Raw genomic sequence first — 20,506 nt, forward strand, 5'->3', positions numbered from 1 at the left:
ATGTCATAGCCTGTATGAGATGAGATTAAATAAAATAACTGTTAAAGCATTACATAATATCTCTCCACAATCACAGCTCACGTAGTATATTTGATTTAAAGTTTTGTGACCAAAACATTTAAATTTCAGTCTGCTATAATAAGCACTCTTTCCACAGGGTTGTCCTTAGAATGAAACCAGTTTGACAGCCGATTAAAGCACATGTTTAATTGGATTAGCAGTGATAATCCAATCCTTAGCTATAATCTGACACTGTCCAGTAGCCCTGACTATGAAGTTTCAGCCATGTCGAAGAGCTTTACTTGACATGATTTGGAAGATTAGGATCAATCAGTCATTAATCCTGATTTAATATGTGCAGTGATCCTAATCATCGGCAGACTCTAAACTTGACATCATTCTGTCTACTCATTCAGAAGCAGTAACGAGACTAATTTGCTTTTTGTAACATACACAACATACTTTTGTACTCAGGGAGGAATGTATGTTTTCCATTTTAAAAGGTGTTCTTAATCAAGTTAAAGGTTACATTGGTGGATCCTTAAAACCTAAATGGCTTAATGGATTCACAGTTCAGACAGACTGTGGGCAATGTCCACAGCTTTGAGTTAGCTTCAAGTTGTGCTGACTGCAGGAGAGTCGGAACTCTTCTGCACAAACTGTCCTTTCATCAGGGTTGGGTCAACATCAAGTTGGGAAAGTTTGCCTTTGAACTGGTATGGCGTGAGGTGGAGTTTAAGTCAACAAACTGGAGTATTTTTAGTTCAGTATTTATTGGCCTGATAAATTTACTATAAGAGAGGCTTGTAACAAAAATACAGATATATGTATATGTTTATATAAAGAGGCTCATGTTTGCAACCCATTAGATGTGTGTTTTCTTCCAATGACTTGTCATCCACAGTCCTGGGCAATCTTATCTCTTTCCAAACAGTGACTTTACTTTGTGGGTGGCACACTGTCAGGCCTAGCAAATTCAAAACATTTTAGCTTTTGATAAAAAAAAAAAAAAAAGCAAGATATAAAACAGTTTTAAATCTATGGCAAGTGGCATGTTTTGGTTCTTCTGTCTAAAAGACTATAGAGAAGCTGAGGGACATTTGATAGATGGATGGCTGTTACAGGGGGTTGGATGACGTTGTGCAGGTTGGGGCAACCTGTAACACTGTTACACTGTAACCAGTGTTTGGTTGGATTGGACAGTCTACACATTGCAGGTAGCAGCAGAGGGTTTTTAGGTTGTTGAATGGAGTGGGGCAAGGGTACCTTGCAATGCTTTCTTTTGTAGCCACTAACAACCAAAAATATGTTTGCTTTGGTCAATTTAGAGGTCAGAGTCCACTGGCTTTCAGGAAACTACTGCAACTTATTGTCAGAAATAAAATAAAAACCTCCCATTTGTGTTATTGAATACAGATGGACACATTTTCGATGTTAAAGCTACTGTTTTGCTGCTTTGTCTAGGAAAACAACATGGTTTGACTGTGCCCAATTTATGCAGGTGCACAGTAAGTCTCATGCACTGTTTACTTAGTAACACAAGTGTCGTGACAAGATGTGATGCATGGAGAAAGGAAGAAACTTGACACGGAGTTATAACAACCAATGCTGGAGATCTTTTAAAGTGTGTTTGAGTTATTGTTGGAGATATGGGTGTATGTTATCAATAGTTACGGTATGTGTGGTTGTGGTATATTTGTACTTGTGCATTTGTTTATGTTTTCAGTCTATATTATGTACATTGTTATGCGAATTTAAGAACATTTCATTTTGAGAAGCAAACAAAAATCGTACATAAATATTAGCTTGTCTATGTGAATTCTGACAAATACAGCTGTCAGATTTATCCAAGTTGCCTTTCTTGTTATTATTCCACCACAAATGCTAGACACTATCAGCTGTCACGTTCTTTCACTTCTGCGTATTAGCCACAAAATACTACAAGCAAAAACTGAAGGCTTGGCAAAGTAGAAAAACAATATATTCAGTGAAACTTTCGTGAGGAAATGAAGTAGATTAGAGATGACACGCTGCACTACATTTCTGATGTGGTCACTGATAGGCATGACAGGTTACAGAGCTACTTATATGTTTGGTTCAATTAGCAGAACTCAGTTGTTTTTCCCGCTTTGCTCTGTAGACTAAAGATTTAACTAGGTAGGAATACGCCACCTAAATTAAACCCAGCGAAAGAGGAACAGCTCTGCATCCTGTCCCTGCCTCATTTGAAACTTCTAAAGACCCATGAAGCAAGCAAGGTGAAAGGAGCCAGGGAGGGTACAGTGCTTATTGGGAAAACAGGCAGTCTATATGGAATGAAACCACTGTCGGGGGACAAGAGATTGAGACTTTGGGGTCAAATCCAGTCTCTCTTGATTCAAACTCTTCCATCTGGAGATTAAAAAACCTAACAGAGGTTTTGAGTACTCTGCAGCCTTTAATGCCCAGGTTGGAAACTACTGAGAAACAGGGACGGGCACAAACATTTGGAGGGGCTATTCAGATTCAGATTCCTTTTATTATTGCTCTTACTCCCGGTCTGATTTGTTGCGTGACGGACTGCATGCTCTTCTTCACACTCTCTGAAGCTTTGTGGTAAGGCCTCATCTTAAATAGAATGATTAGAATCAGAATTGCGTAACTAAAAATGCACTTAGACAACTAAACACTAGCCAGTTTGTTATCTTACTTCCTGGTTTTCTCCCATCATAACTACTACGGCCATTAGAGGGCAGCGCCAGGTCGTAATTGCACAAACGATTGCACAAACGATCTCTGGGAAAGTTTCTCGGGGAAGGACAGTCTCTGAGCTTGGGTTTATCGTACATATTAAATACACAACTAAAATAGGTTTCTATCACCTCAAAAATATCGCCAGAGTCCGCCCTATTCTCTCTCGGGCCAACACGGAGACGCTGATGCATGCTTTTATCACCAGTCACATTGACTACTGTAATTCCCTGCTTTCTGGTCGTCCCAAAAAGAGTATCTCCTCTCTCCAACTGTTACAGAACTCAGACGCTCGTGTGCTGACGAAGACCAGAAGGCAGGCCCACATTACGTCGGTTTTAAAATCATTGCATTGGCTCCCCGTGTGTTTCATGATCGATTTTAAGGTTCTTTTACTGGATTTTAAATCTCTCAATGGCCTTGGGCCTTCTTATCTTTCGAAATTGCTTTTACCCTATGAGCCTTCGGGGACCCTGAGGTCCTCCGGTACTTGCCTTTTGATTATTCCCAGAGTGCGGACACACACTCACGGTGAGGCGTCGTTCCAGTACTATGGCCCCCGTCTGTGGAACAGCCTGCCGGAGGACCTCAGGGCTGCAGAGAATGTTCAGATTTTTAAGAGCAGGCTCAAGACCCATCTTTTTAACTTAGCCTTTCCGTGCTCAGCCATATGTTAGTTTTATTTGGGTGTGTGTGGATGTTGGTGGTGGGTGTGTGTCTGTGGGTGTCTGGGGCTGCATTTATGTGATGGGGGGTGCCGGGGCAATTGCTTTCAACTGTAAAGCACTTTGTGTACATTTTACATGTATGAAAAGTGCTCTATAAATAAAGTTTGATTGATTGATTGATTGATTGATTGATTAATATTAATCATCTCTCTTTCTGAGTTAAAGCTCACATGACACAAAGTGCGTTACATGTTATGCTATTCTGTATATGTTAAGGGGTTTAACACTTTAAACTACTTTAAAATGTTTCGCTGAACAGCCTGCAGACTAAAACTAATTTAAATTGATAACAACTAATTACTTAAAAAAATGGAAATTGAAATCTATGTTGGGAATTCACAAGTTGAAATCGCCGTTAGACACCACAAATGAAACCACATACATCCATCCATCCATCCATCCATCCATCACCAGCACTCCTTTGTGGCTTACCTTAGGCAGGGGTTGAACCCATGTCTACATGAGTGTCAATCACCATCATTCCCCACTGGACCACCTCCAGGGCTGACAAGGAAGAAACATCACCTATGTCAACCTTCAGAGAAACAAAGTTTGTTTTTTCCCCTCTCTTGCCCCTTAAACCTCTTAAACAGATTCTCCATTAAAAACATCTTAAATGTGCAGATCCTTCAAAAACCCATTTAACCCTTTTCAAGACATAAGTGATAACCAGTCAAAACCCTATAATACAGTGTAATACATGTATCTATCCATTTAAAACCTGAAACCTGCTTCACAGATGCCAACTGACTCTGTGAAGTTCAACCTTAATTGAGATATTGAGACGACCTATCAGAGCTCTCAGAGCTCAGTTGGAAAAGAAACTGTTCCACAGACTGACGGTTGTGAGCTCAAATCCTGTCTTTTCCATTTGTTTTTCTGTTTCATAAAGGATTTTATTATTGTGAAAAGCCTGTGTCTGAACTCATTAAAATGCCTCAGAGGAGGAAATCAGTCCCAACATGTTTCTGTCTTTTATTTTAGGACGAAGAGTAAAAACATTCGATCAACTCACCAAACAGGAAGTGACTCAAAAATAAATAAATTAGAAGTAGCCTTTATTTCGTGCCTGCCCCGCATATTGTTTCTGTCAGAAAACATACTCAACTTTACTAATGATGGACTGCCACAACAGCAAAAAAAGGAAATAAAAAAAAACCTAATAAAAACAAAGTTTATTTAGTTTTTTTTCTCCAGAGGGGTACACTCAGCCAGTAAGGACAAATGGGCTGTTGCCCGGGCAACATTAGCCTGTACCTGTGCATGTCCCTGCTGAGAAATCTTGAGAAGAGTGACCAAAAACAACAGAGTTCTGAACAGGGTTTGTTGGCATTGGACGTCTGTGCGAGTTCAAGCTAAACATCCTGTTGAAGCACAAGAGGATTCACAAATGTACACGGTATCAGAGAGCTTGGGCCAAAGGATGATGCTGAATTTGAAGTTGTTTCTTGGATGAATAAAGAGACTGAGCTGTCAACTGATCACCATCTGGTGATGTGCTGGATCAGAGGAAAAGAGGAGACTCGTGATCTCATCTGGTAAACCAAAAGCAGGTGGTAAAAGCTGTTGATATGACGTAAAGTATATATCACTCTCCTTTAAAAGTTGAGCAAGTGGCTGGCTTAGCTCACTTGGTAGAGCGGGCGCACTATAGAGGTTGAGATTTCCACTTCTGAGCAAATTAGAAATTTTGTGTGTCAAACACTTCATTTTCTGCATTCTGGTGAATTTTTCTGCAACATTTTGTGCCTTATCTGCATCAATTTATGGTGCAAATGTCTTCATTTATGTAAAGGAAATTATTATAGGTTTCTGGGGGGGTTGCACTGGCCAGTTTTGATTATTGCGGGGGTTGTAACCCCCATCCCCCCTGTAAATTACGCTTATGTTAAGATGTCAAAGAAGTCAGAAGTTGATGATTTTGTGCATGCGGTCTGGTGCCTGACATTAGAAAGCCCATGTACACCATCTGCTGGTAAAACTAGAGTTTTTATTTCAAATTATGTAATATATTTTATGCAGTGGACTTTTTATTAAAGCAGCCCAAATGGCAAAAAAGGAGACTCAGAGGTTGCAATGAGCCACAGCAGCTTGGTTCAGGACTGTTCAATGCAGTCTGTAATGGGCTCTTAACTAATATCCCATAATACTTATCGTCCCTACCCTTTCAGTTTAATCTGGAAATTCAACAAGGGGGTACTACGGGTAGGGGACACCTAGATGCTGCAACATGGTCTGAACCCAAACATTTAAAGGCACATCTTATTGGGATGGACAGTGAAGACTGATGGCCAGGATGAAGAGAAAACCTTAATCCGTATGGAACCATACATTCATGTTCTCGTTCCAGTTACAGACTGATTATGAACTTTTCTGGGTGGAGGCGGTTGACAGCAGGACCTTAAAAGTATTCTCCTTGGGTGCCCGGATAGCTCAGTTGGTAGAGCTGGAGCCCATATGTAGAGGTTTACTCCTCGACGCAGTGGGCCTGGGTTCGACTCAGACCTGTGGCCCTTTGCTGCATGTCATTCCCCCTTTCATTTCTTCAGCTGTCCTGTCAATAAAGGCCTAAAAATGCCCCAAAACATAATCTAACAGTCTATTTCAGTCAGACAATTGTCAATAACTGCTGTTATAATAAACATTTCAAACATGACTCATGTTTGAAATGTGTATTATAACAGCAGCACATTGTGTTTGGCGGCCATACTCCGACTTCATCACTCCCCGCAGTTTGGGTTTAGGTGAGATATTGGGGAGTGACGATAAAGTAGCTTCCCCCTGGCTGGAGCCTGCAGGTGGATGCTGGGGTGGGGGTGGAGCTTAAAGCAGGCAGCGATACAGGTGCAGGGCAGCAGCAGCACTGACAAGGCAGAGATGGGGAAATGTGCAGCTTAAATAGACAGCCAAACTGAGGAGGTGTTTGGTAAGTGATACGGAGAGTGAGGCGTGTCACGTGTATACAGCGCTGCAGCTCCAGTTGACTGCCTGAACTAGCTCATAGGCGTCGCCCCATTTAGGAGGAGTTAAACATTGTTTTTAGTTTATCCCTTGAACATTGTCTCAATTGTTAATTGTGTAATGTTGTTCAGTACAGATTTACAGATGCAAATCACTCTGCATTTATTTGTGCATTGTGTTTGATGAGTTGTGATACTTATGAGTTTTAGCACAATACAACCAATTATCCCAATTTAAAATAAAAAGTACCTTAACTTAAAAACATAAGAATAGAACCTGCTATGACTCTAAAAATTACTGACAGGTCTTTTAATACATGAACTAATATTAGACAACCCTTATTTTTTTAAGATTCTTTTTTGGGCATTTTTAGGCCTTTATTTGACAGGACAGCTGAAGACATGAAAGGGGAGAGAGAAGGGGGGGTATGACATGCAGCAAAGGGCCGCAGGTCGGAGTCAAACCCGGGCCCGCTGCGTCGAGGAGTAAACCTCTGTATATATACTGAGCTATCCGGGAACCCCAAAATGCCTCATTAATGGTTTGTTTTTGTTGTTTAATTTCAGTGAAATATGCCTATAATTAAAATCATAAATGCAACAAAAGACAATCAAATGCTTCCATTGTGAAATCAAAATCTTTAAGTATATATGCAATGTATACTGTCCAAAAAATGTAAATGAAAAATACAGATTGAGCCTTTAATGAACATTATTGGTACTTGAACTTCTGACTCCTCTTGTTGCTCCACATGCATGTGCACTCCCGATGCTCTTCTCTGAAGAAAATGGCAGATAATTCCAACAGTTACATGTGTTCTGTGTCCTTAAGTATAACCGGAATTAATACCATAGCTTTAATGGATTCATTGTAGTCAGCTGTAGCAGAGACTTGAAACTCAACTGATCACAGTACACATGATGTCTACCATTATTTTGAAACTGTTATCAAGTTATCATTGAGTGGTAATGCAGCTGAAAGCATTACCACACAACAGTTATTTAACTTCAACAAAACTTACAGTACAATTCAGATAGTAAATAGCAAGTTTTAAAGCTCTTGCAACGTGATACTAAAATGGTTTCCTTGAACAAGGTTTTAAAAATCTCTGGTCCACTTTTGAAACGTGGTCAATAGTAATGTTAGTCAAAGGTGATTTATTGTGATTGAGCTGAAAAATACTAAACGTATAAATAGAATACATTTCTATAATATTTAACTCAAAATGCATTGGTTTATTGTATTGGGGGGTGTACAAGAATGCTGGACATAGAATCATCTGTGAACTTCAATAAAAATGGAAATTTAGCTGCCTCCAATTGATACATTTGGCTATATATCACACAAAAACTAGTCGACTGGATACCTTCCCGTAAGATATTCCCTAACAATAGATACTAATGCGACTTCAGATACAGTATTAGGGGACCACTACGGCCTATATAAGAGACTTCAGATACAGTATTAGGGGACCACTAAGGTCTATATAAGAGACTTCAGATACAGTATTAGGGGACCACTACGGCCTATATAAGAGACTTCAGATACAGTATTAGGGGACCACTACGGCCTATATAAGAGACTTCAGATACAGTATTAGGGGACCACTAAGGCCTATATAAGAGACTTCAGATACAGTATTAGGGGACCACTACGGCCTATATAAGAGACTTCAGATACAGTATTAGGGGACCACTACGGCCTATATAAGAGACTTCAGATACAGTATTAGGGGACCACTATGGTCTATATAAGAGACTTCAGATACAGTATTAGGGGACCACTAAGGCCTATATAAGAGACTTCAGATACAGTATTAGGGGACCACTAAGGCCTATATAAGAGACTTCAGATACAGTATTAGGGGACCACTAAGGCCTATATAAAAGCATCCAAAAAGCAGCATGTCATTGGACCTTTAAAAACAAAAAAGGCAAGTAGAGTCGAGGTGAGTCGAGCAGGTACCATGTAATGGAAAAACGCCATTACTGCCCCCAGTGGTGTCTCTCAGTGTTGTACATTGCCAACCAATAGATGGCAGTGTTGTTGTAACAATATGGCCATTGCATTGACAATGAAATGGACGTCCCTTCACAATCTCTAGTTTAAACACAAATTTATTATTATCATAAAACTTGATGCTTATGTAATATTGCACATGATTAATTACAATGATCAAAAAGACCATGCTAATAATTGCTGATATCTGTAGGTATCTGACTTGTCTTGCCACAAAACAGTTTTCACTACCCTTGATAATTAGTATGATAATTTTTCTTTAATTTATTTCGTCTAATACAGTTATTTACCTGTTTATTTCGGTTTTATTAGTTTTCTGAATGTCACAGTTGGTTTTAAATTTGGTCTATCAATACATTTGACTCAACAATAAAACATTTCATTTTATTTTCCTTTAACCAGGTAAGTCTTTCTTTCAAGACAGACAATGTCCAAGATGGCAGCATACAAAAACAGTTACAACAATAAATACAAACAACATAAACAGACTAATGAAACTAGAAAGAAATATTATCAATAGGAACGAGATAGAGCAACTATAAGTAGCAGAGATAAAAAAAAAATGTAAAAAAAAGAAAGAAAGATGTGAATGCACAGATGAGTTGCAATCTTGGGATGAATTATGGGGGAGGTGATGAGTGCCCCAAATTGATCCACAACTAGTTTCCCATATAGATGTATAGCTGATATCTGGTCACAGCTTATATCAGGTCATAATTATGGTAAAAGAGCATCCAGTGGTTCTGTTTCTGCAGACAAGGATCACCAGTTGGGGCCAAAGGTTTTGAATAAGACATTCAAGACCATCAACATGCTGTCTTTCATCAGCTGAGCAGCAAGGTGTCTGCCATGTTATCTCTTAATTCTTACTGCATCAAAGTTATTGAACTCTACGCCTTCAGCCCAACACTCTGTGCGCAAAGCTTGTGGCTGCTGTGGGTTCAAGTGTTCAGTAAATCTAGGGTGTTGTCAACGTCATGCATGATTAGGCTACTTTAGGTCTTATCACAGAGAGAGACAAAGACAGAAAGGGAAAGTAGGGTTGCCCACAACTTAGTATTAAACCATGCTGTGGGGGTGTTCAATGAAACATCTGCCGAGGGTGGTGATCTTTTTGAACCCTATCCACCACCACCACCTCCCCCTATACCACCCCATGTTCCCTCAGCATTCACATCAGTTCAAACGCACAAGGAATAGTGGGTGAACACCGATATTTGTAAAGGCTTTATTGGACAACCCTGCAGTGGCACCCCCCACCAACTCTCTTTTTCTTCTTCTTTTGCCTGTGCGCGCGCAACAGCAGCTGTCATTGGGTCGAAAGCGGGTGCCCGCGCGTTGCATATAGCGAGACTATCCTGTTTGAAGATTATGCTGCAGCTCTTGGCCATCTTGTAGCCTATCAGACAGGATGAGACGTTGATAAATTAAAAAAAACGAGCATAGGAGCACTTTTTTTTTTTTTTACACAGAACACGGTCGTTGACAGGCGAATATAAAAAAAAAGGCAAAACGTCTGCCGCTGTATGTGGTAAAAACACCTCAAACGAGTTGTGGATTATTCAGAGGACATCGTAAACCATGAGCTGGGGGTCAGAGCTATGGGTGAGTCTCTTGTGCACTTGTATCTTTTATTAACGGCTTTTTTTCTTTATCGAGCCTGTGTGAAATAGACTTGCGGGTGACGAGCAGCAGCGGCTCCATGTTTTAGCCGCTAAAACGACGTTTAGTATGCGCTGCTTGCTTTGTGGAGGTTCAGCCTCTGTGACCATAGCCAGCTAATTTGTAGCGATAATCACAGAAGCTTATGTAGGCTATTTATTTATTTTTTGCTTGCGTTACATGTCGTTGCCACATCCAGTGTAACACGGTGTAGTTGGCAAGGAGGGCATGCGTGAAAATCTGAGCTCGCTAACCATCCATTTTAGTTAACATTTCAGCATTTCAAACCACGCTTTGCACACATACACACCCCCTCACATTATAGCATAGCTTATTCCTGCCGTGCCAAGTTGTTGAGGTTGTTCATGTAGCAGTGACTTTTTTTGTAACGGTTTTATAAATATATGCAAATTATAATATGCAAAACGTGCATTTCACAGGCTGTATTATCACTGTCGTTAGAGGAAGTAACGTTTGATGAGTTCTCTTATTTATCTGCACACAAAAGAGTACTAAAGCGTTACAAACAGTGGTAAATAGCAACGCACTAGTTATTGCACTTAAGTAGCCTAGCAATTAAATGCATATAAATAGCTTGCTAATTTCTTATATTTATTTATTTGTATTAAACACCAGGATGAGAAAAATGAGACATGGCTTTATTACAAGAATCTTGTAGCTATAATTTGAAATTGTAGCCACAACCTTAAATCTGGGGCATGTAGGCTATCTACACACAGGGAATGATAGGTTAATCATAAGTCATAAGTGATTTGACTGAGTAGCAGAACCTCTAGAGTTGTATCCTTACACAATTGTCACAACATCAGGGGGACCTAAGATGACCTTATATCCTATGAATGTTTGATTTGGTTCATCAGGCATTCTTAATGAGCATCATTAGAGGACAAAGTAGAAGCCCATTGACCTTACTAGCCTACAATACATTCCTTTGCAATGATGTCACTTTTCACTGAAATTCACTTTTAAGGATTGCTTAACTTCTCACAACCAAGTGGTAGCCCTTATCAAGCCAGCCAGCCAGCCAGCTACTGTATCAGTGGTATTTCCCCATAATCAGACAAACTAGCTATGTTTCCATCCACTTGTCAATCAAATTATCTGAAGTTTGCTAAAAACATTCATGCGGTTAAAGGTCTGGCTAGTCCATAACAGCATTCCGAGATGGGAGAAAAATGTGTCTCTGGTTTATTGGCATTTCTTTTAACCAATCACAATCGTCTTGGGCGGCCCTAAGCTCTGGACAAAGACACGGTGCTGCTACAAAATAGCCATCGGGGAATTAACTTGTTTTGGTGGAACGTGTACGTTCAAAAGTTAATCTGAGTTTTAATCGTGCAACAGAAAACTCAGATTGGACAGATAGTCTAGCTAGCTGTCTGGATTTACCCTGCAGAGATCTGAGGATCAGTTAACCATAGATCACCATAAATCCACCGGACTTTAAAATTCCAAAACAAAGAAAGCGGAAGGTAACGAACATCCAGTCTAAAAGAGACATCCAGTGGAATTTCCGACGGCAACGGAGCAATCCCGAAAGAGGGACGTTGTGGATATAGACTAGTTTCCATTTGATGGCTTTGAAACAAATAAAATCCTGTTGCGTAATGACGTCACATGCTGTTTTGCGATCGAAATGGTACATTGAATAGATCTGAGACATTTTAAGGTGTTTCCATTCATTTTCGCACTGAATCGCACAACACTCAAGCAAACATTTGCGAACACAGTTTTGCTAGAGAAAATGGTTGTAATAGTGCTTGTGTGCCAGCTGATAGCGACATATGAAGCTATAATAAGACAGCAACAACGCTATCAAAACAACGCTATGATGATGATGATATCATGTTATTGTCTTTGTCCTGCAATAGGTCTTCTAACACCAAGGACCAGGTTGGAAATAAGTGTTCACACTTTAACATGTTATCCTTTGGATTATATTGTCTGTCAAATCCCAAATAAATCAAATAAAATAAAAGAATGCAGATAAATATGGCATTTCCTCCCACTACAGCATGGAAATAACGAAGATTACAGGACTGTGTCAAACTATTTTTACGACTTGATAATAAGCAGCTGTAGTGAGAGGAATTCCTGTTGTTAAGGTTTTGTTTCAGTGGCTCTTGTTATTTATTTTGTTGTGGAAATGATCCACTGTCATTCTGCTGTCTGTGTGCTGACAAACTGCCTAGAAGAGGTGCTGGCATGTTGTTGGAGGATTCATTGCACATTTAGTTTAAATGGTGGTATGTTTTAGTGTGTGTGTGTGTGTGTGTGTGTGTGTGTGTGTGTGTGTGTGTGTGTGTGTGTGTGTGTGTGTCAGTGCAAACATGCATGTGCGTATGCTTGCAAGTTACTACATGGAGTTTGCATTTGAACCTGCAGGAAGGGTCACATTTTATTGACTTTAAACTCATGATTTGTAGGCTGACAATTCTGCAAAACACCTGATCACAATACTGCAATGTGGAGCACTTTTCTTCTACGATAAAACTGCAGTCTAATGTCAATATTATGAGTTGGGCCCCAACAAAGGGGCCCAAAGATAGTTAAATCAGGGATGTGTTTTCCTTTCTAAGAAAAAAAGTAAGGGGGGGGGGGGCACTCCCCTGAATTCTCCAGTAATTTACCTGGTGCAAAGTTCACAGAGAAAAACACTAGTACTCCACATTCTTGCGTTTTCCCAGTGATGTCAGTGCATTTTTACTTTACTACTGCAATGCTTGACCGAGAAACACTGCTGCCCAGGTAGTCATGCAAAGTGGACATAGCCTGAAGACATTTTACAGGCTTTCATGTGTACCTTCAGTCTGGAAAACATTTGATAGTTTTTTAAACAGAGACCAAGCTTTTGCAGAGAATACTGTATTACAACCAGATGCTCGTTTTTTTCTTCTTCCTTTAGCAGGCTGAATGGAATCCAGACACTTGTTCCTTTAATCTTAGTCCATGCAGTAGGGCAGCAGACAGAGCACAGCCATACTCTACAGGTGGCTGTTGCCACTGGGGAAAATAAGCACACAGCTTATTTTCTTGTTGTCCCAAACCAGATCAAACAGCAAAACATACAGTAACACCAGCGCTGTTGCTGTGGCAACACTTTAATGCAGAGCAAGGGCAGGATGTTGCGGTTCAAGCTGGAAGTACCTTGTGGGGCCACAACTAACGATATTTGCTTGATAATTTGATTTTGTCAATGAAATGTCAAAAAATTGTGAAAAATGTATAAAAATTGTACATTTTTATATTTGGAATATTTTCACCGCCTGTCAGACAACCCTTTCTGATAGGGAAATGAGGCCATTATCTATGATATTTGTCAAAGCCACCGGACTCCATTGACAAAGACAGTAATTTTACCTCGCTGGGCACGGAAGTTGCTGTTCAACTGCTGCCTCGATCGGTTAGTTAGTTAGTGTTATTGTGCGACTTTGGTGAATCCGAACTAACTCTTTAATGTTAAGCAAAAGAAATAGCCTATGCTAGCTGCTAGTGTAGGCTAACGTTATCCACCCAGCCCAGTGGGGGCCTGTTTTATTATTATTATTATATTTACATTATTATTTGTCAATAAAAATCAATTTGAATTGGAATTTGACTATAACTTTAATATTGCCATACCTAATGACCGTTTTATAAAAGCACTAGCTCACTTCAGTCTGTGATATGTTGTGATTATATCACAGCTTAGGGGCGTCCTGATGCGAAGCAACGGCCTGTTGTGGGCTATGTTTTAATTACCCAACTAATAGTCCAAAACCCCAAGAATATAAGTTTAGAAGTTAAAAAATTTGGTTAGATGGTGCAACATGACGGATGAAGGATGAGACACCACATGCACCACACATGCATTTTATCATGATCATCCTGTTCCTTGCTGTGAACAGGAAGATAAATTATGTTTCAGGAAGTTACAGTCGAGCAGGGTTTCTCAACCTCTCACTAACGCGACTGCTTTGGTTGAGGTATTGCAAATGGGCCTTGCTGTGATATAGGCCTACAGTACAACATTACTGGTTCATAAAGTGAGAAGCATAGAACTTTATTTCAGTAGAAACCTGTTGGGGAGGTTATCACTGAAATGGCTATTGTTTAGGCTTTGTGCATCAGCATGAGTAAAGCACCGCAGTCAGTTGATAGACTCCAAAATGCTGAATGCCTTTGGTCCAACATCATAGCACTGATTATAGTCTTCACCGTCCGCCTAAAGACAGACTCTGGGAATGTTTGCTGCCATGAAAATTATGACCATCACTGGCCCATCCTTGTAGCATTACCAACAAAGTATACAACAACAACAACACCACAAGTGTTTTAAAAACATTGTTTGCTTAAGGAGACTCTTATGCTGCAGAGGAGTCTAGCTCTTTGCGTTGCATAGTACTGAAATGTAATGGAAGATGGCAAAGTTTTGGTCAAAGTCTTAGGAAATGGTAGGTTGTTTTCTTTTTGTACTAACAGAGAATGAAGTAAGTGGCTCAGCATCACATAAATGCATGCACAGTAAGGTCCCCAAACCCCTTCCAAAAGAGGCATTGTAAAAAACGCAACCAAAGGAACAAGGAAGTCAAAATGCGGTAAAACATGTGACTGTTTCTCAGCGAAACAGGGGTCAGAAAAAGATATTAAATCATAAGCGACTGTTTTAGCCGTTCTAAATCAAGTTAGCTGTGCTTGTTGTAGAAAGTTCGAAGAAAGGTACACCGCAACATCTTAGAAGTATTTGCTCTTGGGTCTTAGGTGTCAGAGCTAGAGTCGGTTACTCTAAGCAGCAGAGGTGCTACTAACCAGGCCAATGTTATTTTGCCAAGGGAGATTAAACAGACAGGTGACTAGATATTAGCAGTACATAGTAGCTTAAAATGAAAAAAATAGGTCAAATATTCTTCTCTGGCTTTACATAAAAAAATTAAAAAAACACCTTTCCACAATGACACACCTTAAATGTTTCACTTCTCCAGTGGGGTTAGCTTGGGAACTGGAAGTAAGGTACTTTTCTCACAGTATGCAGGAGGCTAAGGCTAGGAGTTCTTCATAGTCTGTAGGATATAAAAGGATTGTGTCCTGTCACACAACTATTGATGAGGCAACATGAACAAGGTTGAAACTCTTTTGAAAGAGCAGCAGCTTAAGGTAAGTGGAATTGCACTGGTGGCATTAGCATTGGCTTTAAAATAGTAGGCAAATTGACCCATGCGTGGTCCTTGACTAAACCATGCTTTGCCAGTTACGTTATTGAAATGGTGCGTTACTTTGTTTATTCAGTGTCAGTTGAGGCGTGAATGTCTGTCTTGCCATTGGGGACAGCTTGACAGATTAGCATTTTTAATTGTAGGCACACGCCTATCTGTAAGCCATCGCCCCTCATGTAATTGAGAAGGGAAAGTGGTATTGTCTGGAGAGGCCTTTTTAAATTGTTTTCTCTCATGTCATTAAGTGGTGCTCCAGACTTTGCCAAAGGGACACAGACTGGAACGTTCAATCAAAACCACATGGTCTTGTTTTGGGGGATTTCAGTCATGCATTCACAGCAGTGAGATATCAGGGTGGGTCTCCCTGTAGTGTTATTATGAGTCTGAAACAGCCTGGTGTTAGACTGAGATTTCCTCAGTGTTTTCTGCTTTTGTATTTCATCTTGTCTTAGACTCCCCCAGGGTCCATCCTCATCCCCTGCTGTTCCCCTGCACTTCCAGGACTGAAACCTGAGCTAGTTTGTTTCCTTCTGTCAGTGGGCTGAAGTAAGGGGGGAGGGAGGGGGCTTTGGCAGACTACGACAGACATCCCTTCACCCCCCTCCCATTAAATCTTATACTTATAGCCACCCACCTGCTGACTCAGTGATACTACCCCGAGCCCATTTTCTCTTCAGCTCTTTCTTTGAACCTGCATGACAGTAAAATAGTGATGAATGGATCCACATCTCAGTCAGGCCTCAGTCTGCACCCTGGGGAGCAAGAAGCAGAAAGAAAGGAGGACAGGGGTGGGGGTGGGGGGGGGGGGGGGGGGGTGTATTCAAATAGAGTAGGGTCACCTTGATATATGTAAGACATGCAGATGAATTAGAAAAAACAGGCATTCCCATTTTGTCCGACCTTTTGGCAAACACACATACGTAGTTGTATCTTCAATTTTGTGTAACATATTTGTAAACCTGTACATATTGGCAATTAGCATTTCTGTTTACCTAAGTTGCATCCAATTGATTATGCTTTGACATTTCTATTTAGAGCCGCAACAATTAGCTTAATCGATTAATCAATTGTTCGATTAATAGACAACATGATATTAATCTGCAATTCTTTTTTAGAATCGATTTATCCTTGAAGTCATTTTTTAAGCTTGTAGCTTCTCGAATGGGAGAATTTTCAGTTTTTTCTTGTCCTTACACTGTAGTAAATTGAATAAATAATAATACAAAATGAGATATTTGTTGACATCACGGAAATGTTGTTGTGATTAACTTTGTTCTTTTTCTTTTTGAAACAACATACAAAACATACAATTCGCAACATGAACATATCACCCCCCTCGCCATCACCACCAACCCAAACAAAAATCAAGAAAAGATGACACAGTAACTACAATATTTAAGACCATACAACAAAAATAATAACAAAATAAACAATAAACCAAATAAACATATGTATAAATGAAACGCTTTATACACTAAACAATTAATTGAGTTGTGTGAATTAATTGATAATTAATGTTCTGTCTTGGGCTTTTTCTAAACAACAGCTGTAGGCATTCCATTTCCTCAGAGCTGATAGCAGGGAGGGGTCTGAGCCATTTTGTCATCTTGTCCATGAAAAGGTGACTCAATCCTTCCTGCCACAGACTGTTGCAGCCTCTAATCTGTAAAGTCAGCCTCTAATCACCGCTGTGACGGTGGAAATGATATTGCTGTTGGGTCTCAGTCACATGAGCTCTGACATATTGTCACCTGAGCCTCATGGCCTTCCATGTTCTCCTAATTACTACTATATTGTACTACAGACAAGTCATTTGTTCTTTAGGCTGTGACAGCACTGAGTTCCCCCCAACAGAGTAATGGACTTCCACGAGGACAGAGATTGCCTGCACTGTTTTACAACCTTTTGGGTGAAGGACAGACAAAGGTCTACAACCTCTTTTCTCTGCAACTTCTCCATTGAAACGATTAATGCTTTTAAGCCTAAGTGTACCGCATTGTAAAGGTACAGTGTGTAGCTTATAAACAAGTAGTGGAAGAGTGATAGTATGGGCATAGAATAACACAAGTATTCAGTAAAAAGAGCATTAGCAGGTGGCATTCAAAATAGGTCTCAAAATTTGATATTAATCCATGTCATTTCTTTTTTTTTTACCAAATCTTCAATCCTGATTGTAAAAAGTGTTTAGTATTCTCAAGAAATTGTAACTTAGTGCTCAGGATTCTCAGATATAATAAACAATCTAATATCTACCTGTACACAACAACTTTGGCTACATTGAACGCGTAACGTATGCGGACCGTTCGCGTATGTGCCGCGGAATGTATCTTTTAACCGGCTACACCTGCTGCGCAGGCGAGACGCTGAGCTTTTGCTTTGGGATCGTTGTTGTTTCTTCCGTTTTTTTGGAGCCGGCACAGCGCTGTGAAAACGTCAATCTACTGTCAGCTGTTATCAGAGGACGCAGGTGAGGGAAACAAGAACTGCCAAAACGCTCATTCACACTCATTAAGTCGTTTCCTGTATATCAGTAGTTTTAATTTAAAAGAAATATAGACACTTTATGATCCATTTCTGTGTAAAAGGGCCGCACACACCTCCTGTAAAAAATATAAACGGAAGACGCTTGGAGAGCAGATCTCCGCGGAGCACACGCACCACTACGCGCTGCTCTCGTGTTGTAGTGGAAGCTTATTTTTGGAACGTCCGCTCCGCGTACGTTACGCGTCCAATGTAGCCAGCCTGTAAGAAACATTCTGTGTCTAAAAGGAAATAATATGCGTTTGGACTGAATGCGAGGAGGATTTTCATTTTCTTTTATTGGTACAGATTTGATCTCGGGAGTGTTTTTGCAGTCCGTGTTTATTATTCCCAAAAAGCAAATGGATGTGACAGCACAGATGTTTGCTGCAGCTAGCTAGCAAACACTACAACTGTAGACGCGTGTCTGGTAAAGTGCTAAAGATGCTAATGTAAATTGTATTGACTCAGTTCTCCATCTGTCCTGTTTTGTGATCATGAAGGCCAAGAAACAGTGGGTTTGCTGCCTGTGGAACAGTAGTGGACTGTTATTGTTCTTCCTTCTTTTCATTTTGAAGGGATACCAGACGTTGTAGACTTTGTCGGTACCATGTTGAACCCTTTTAGCAGTTACTTTACGGCTGCTTAATGTGAACTCATTCAAAGCCATGATGAAAACTGGCTTGTGCAGTTACCACACATTTGTCTCCCACACTGCATGAAAATATTCCAACTGCTGGAAGAAATGTCCAGCCCACTCTCGCCTTTCTTAACATTTCCTCATTTGTGGGTTTTTTTCTTCTCCTCTCTGCTTTCATCACATTGACTCATTTACGTTCAACTCTCCTGTAATTGCCTTTGTTAGACTGATGTTAATGGAAACAATCGTGTGTGATACTTCAAAAATGAGAACGGTCTTTTTTTATGTTTCTTAGCTTAGATTTGTCCTCTTACAGTGGGAGAATTAACCTCACATTTTTGTGATTATTGAGAGGCTGTGTGGGCGAGAGGAGGCTTCTTGGCAAGATAGTACATCATTGTGGTCTGTTAATGCTCACGATTCCGCAGAATTTTTTTGTCAAAACCTTTTTTTTAATGTTTAGGAGTTATTTATAATAGGGCAGTATGTGGGGCGCTGTGGACATTATTAGTGTGCATGATGCCAGACAGAGAGGGTAGAGACCGTTGTATTAGTAAATGGTTTTGGCACTAAATGACAAAGTGAAAATATATCCATTACTTCCTCTAGCGGGAGCTGGCTTCATTCAATAACAGAGATGGTCTTACTCACAAACTTAATAAGTTTACATGTCTCTCCGAGTGGGTGTTACCCCCTAGTATGTTGTACATTAGCACAGAAAACTGGGTGCATACAGGTGCATTAAACACACTGAGCTATCAGAGTCTTTCCAAGTTGGATTTTCTGCTTGCCGTGCCAGGCAGCCACTTAAGAAGTGCCATCTTTACTCATATCCTGAGATGAGACATATCAGGGTGGAGTGAAAGTACTGCCACACAATTCAGACAAATTGAAAAACATTTTGCACTGCCAGCAAAAGAAGGACCACCCAGATATGTGAGCTCATTTTGATGATACAGTCAAAGTACTTGTGTACACCAAGTCCTCTGAGCCTCCGCAAATAAAGGATTGTAGATATTCTAGCATCAGCGTAAAACCTACAGGAGATGTTGTAGGAGATCTGACATAATTATTCTATCCTTACAGCCTAACGTTCAGGCAGTGAGTCATGTGTTTTCTTACTCTACAAAGCAATATAATTTACAGTAAATAACTATTCAGCTAATGTGAGTGAGGGACTGCTCATTTTACCATAGATTTGCCCAGTACACTGTTGAGGAAAACCATATCATCAACCACAGCAGCTACAGTGGGGAGAACAAGTATTTGATACACTGCCGACTTTGTAGGTTTTCCCACTTACAAAGCATGTAGAAGTCTGTAATTTTCATCATAGGTACTCTTCAACTGTGAGTGACAGAATCTAAAACAAAAATCCAGAAAATCACATTGTACGATTTTTAAGTAATTAATTTGCATTTTATTGCATGACATAAGTATTTGATACATCAGAAAAGCAGAACTTAATATTTGGTAGAGGTCGACCGATATGGGTTTTCTCTGGCCGATGCCGATGCCGATCTTTAGAAATCAGGGTCAGCCGATGGCCGATAAATGCTGCCGATTTATTTTGGCCGATATGTGCTTGTTTTTAAACCTCTATTTGAAAGAAGTGACTGCGCGAGACACACGGCAAGACTTCACGAGGGGAGGGGCTAGAGGCAGCTGGTCTGGGTGCGCTGTAAAAAATGTCCCCTATTCATGTTTTTAACACTAGGCTGCCCTCAGATGCGCCTGCCTATTAATCGGTTTGATATACTGGGATATTGGCCGATGCCGATTATATTAAAAAATGCCAAAAATCTGCCGATTAATCGCCTGACCTCTAATGTTTGGTACAGAAGCCTTTGTTTGCAATTACAGAGATCATACATTTCCTGTAGTTCTTGACCAGGTTTGCACACACTGCAGCCGATTTTTGTCTCATCAGACCACATGACCTTCTCCCATTCCTCCTCTGGATCATCCAGATGGTCATTGGGCAAACTTCAGACGGGCCTGGACATGCGCTGGCTTGAGCAGGGGGACCTTTA

General features: G+C 40.3%; 1 protein-coding gene across 2 annotated transcripts in view; it reads left to right on the forward strand.

The window, feature by feature from the left end:
* The first annotated feature begins 9,627 nt into the window (after positions 1-9,627).
* The window catches only part of fnbp1b (formin binding protein 1b), a 63,672-nt gene continuing 52,793 nt past the window's right edge, over positions 9,628-20,506 (forward strand). Inside the window, exon 1 of one of the 2 annotated variants that reach the window (XM_078270672.1) lies at positions 9,628-10,043. In XM_078270672.1, the coding sequence (XP_078126798.1) occupies positions 10,020-10,043 (24 nt within the window). In that variant the 5' untranslated portion in view covers positions 9,628-10,019. Of the gene's footprint in view, positions 10,044-15,158; positions 15,255-20,506 lie in introns of those variants that run through there. The other variant, XM_078270670.1, reaches the window with a different exon arrangement.

Source organism: Sander vitreus, chromosome 16, assembly GCF_031162955.1.
Source record: "Sander vitreus isolate 19-12246 chromosome 16, sanVit1, whole genome shotgun sequence".
Taxonomy (NCBI): domain Eukaryota; kingdom Metazoa; phylum Chordata; class Actinopteri; order Perciformes; family Percidae; genus Sander; species Sander vitreus.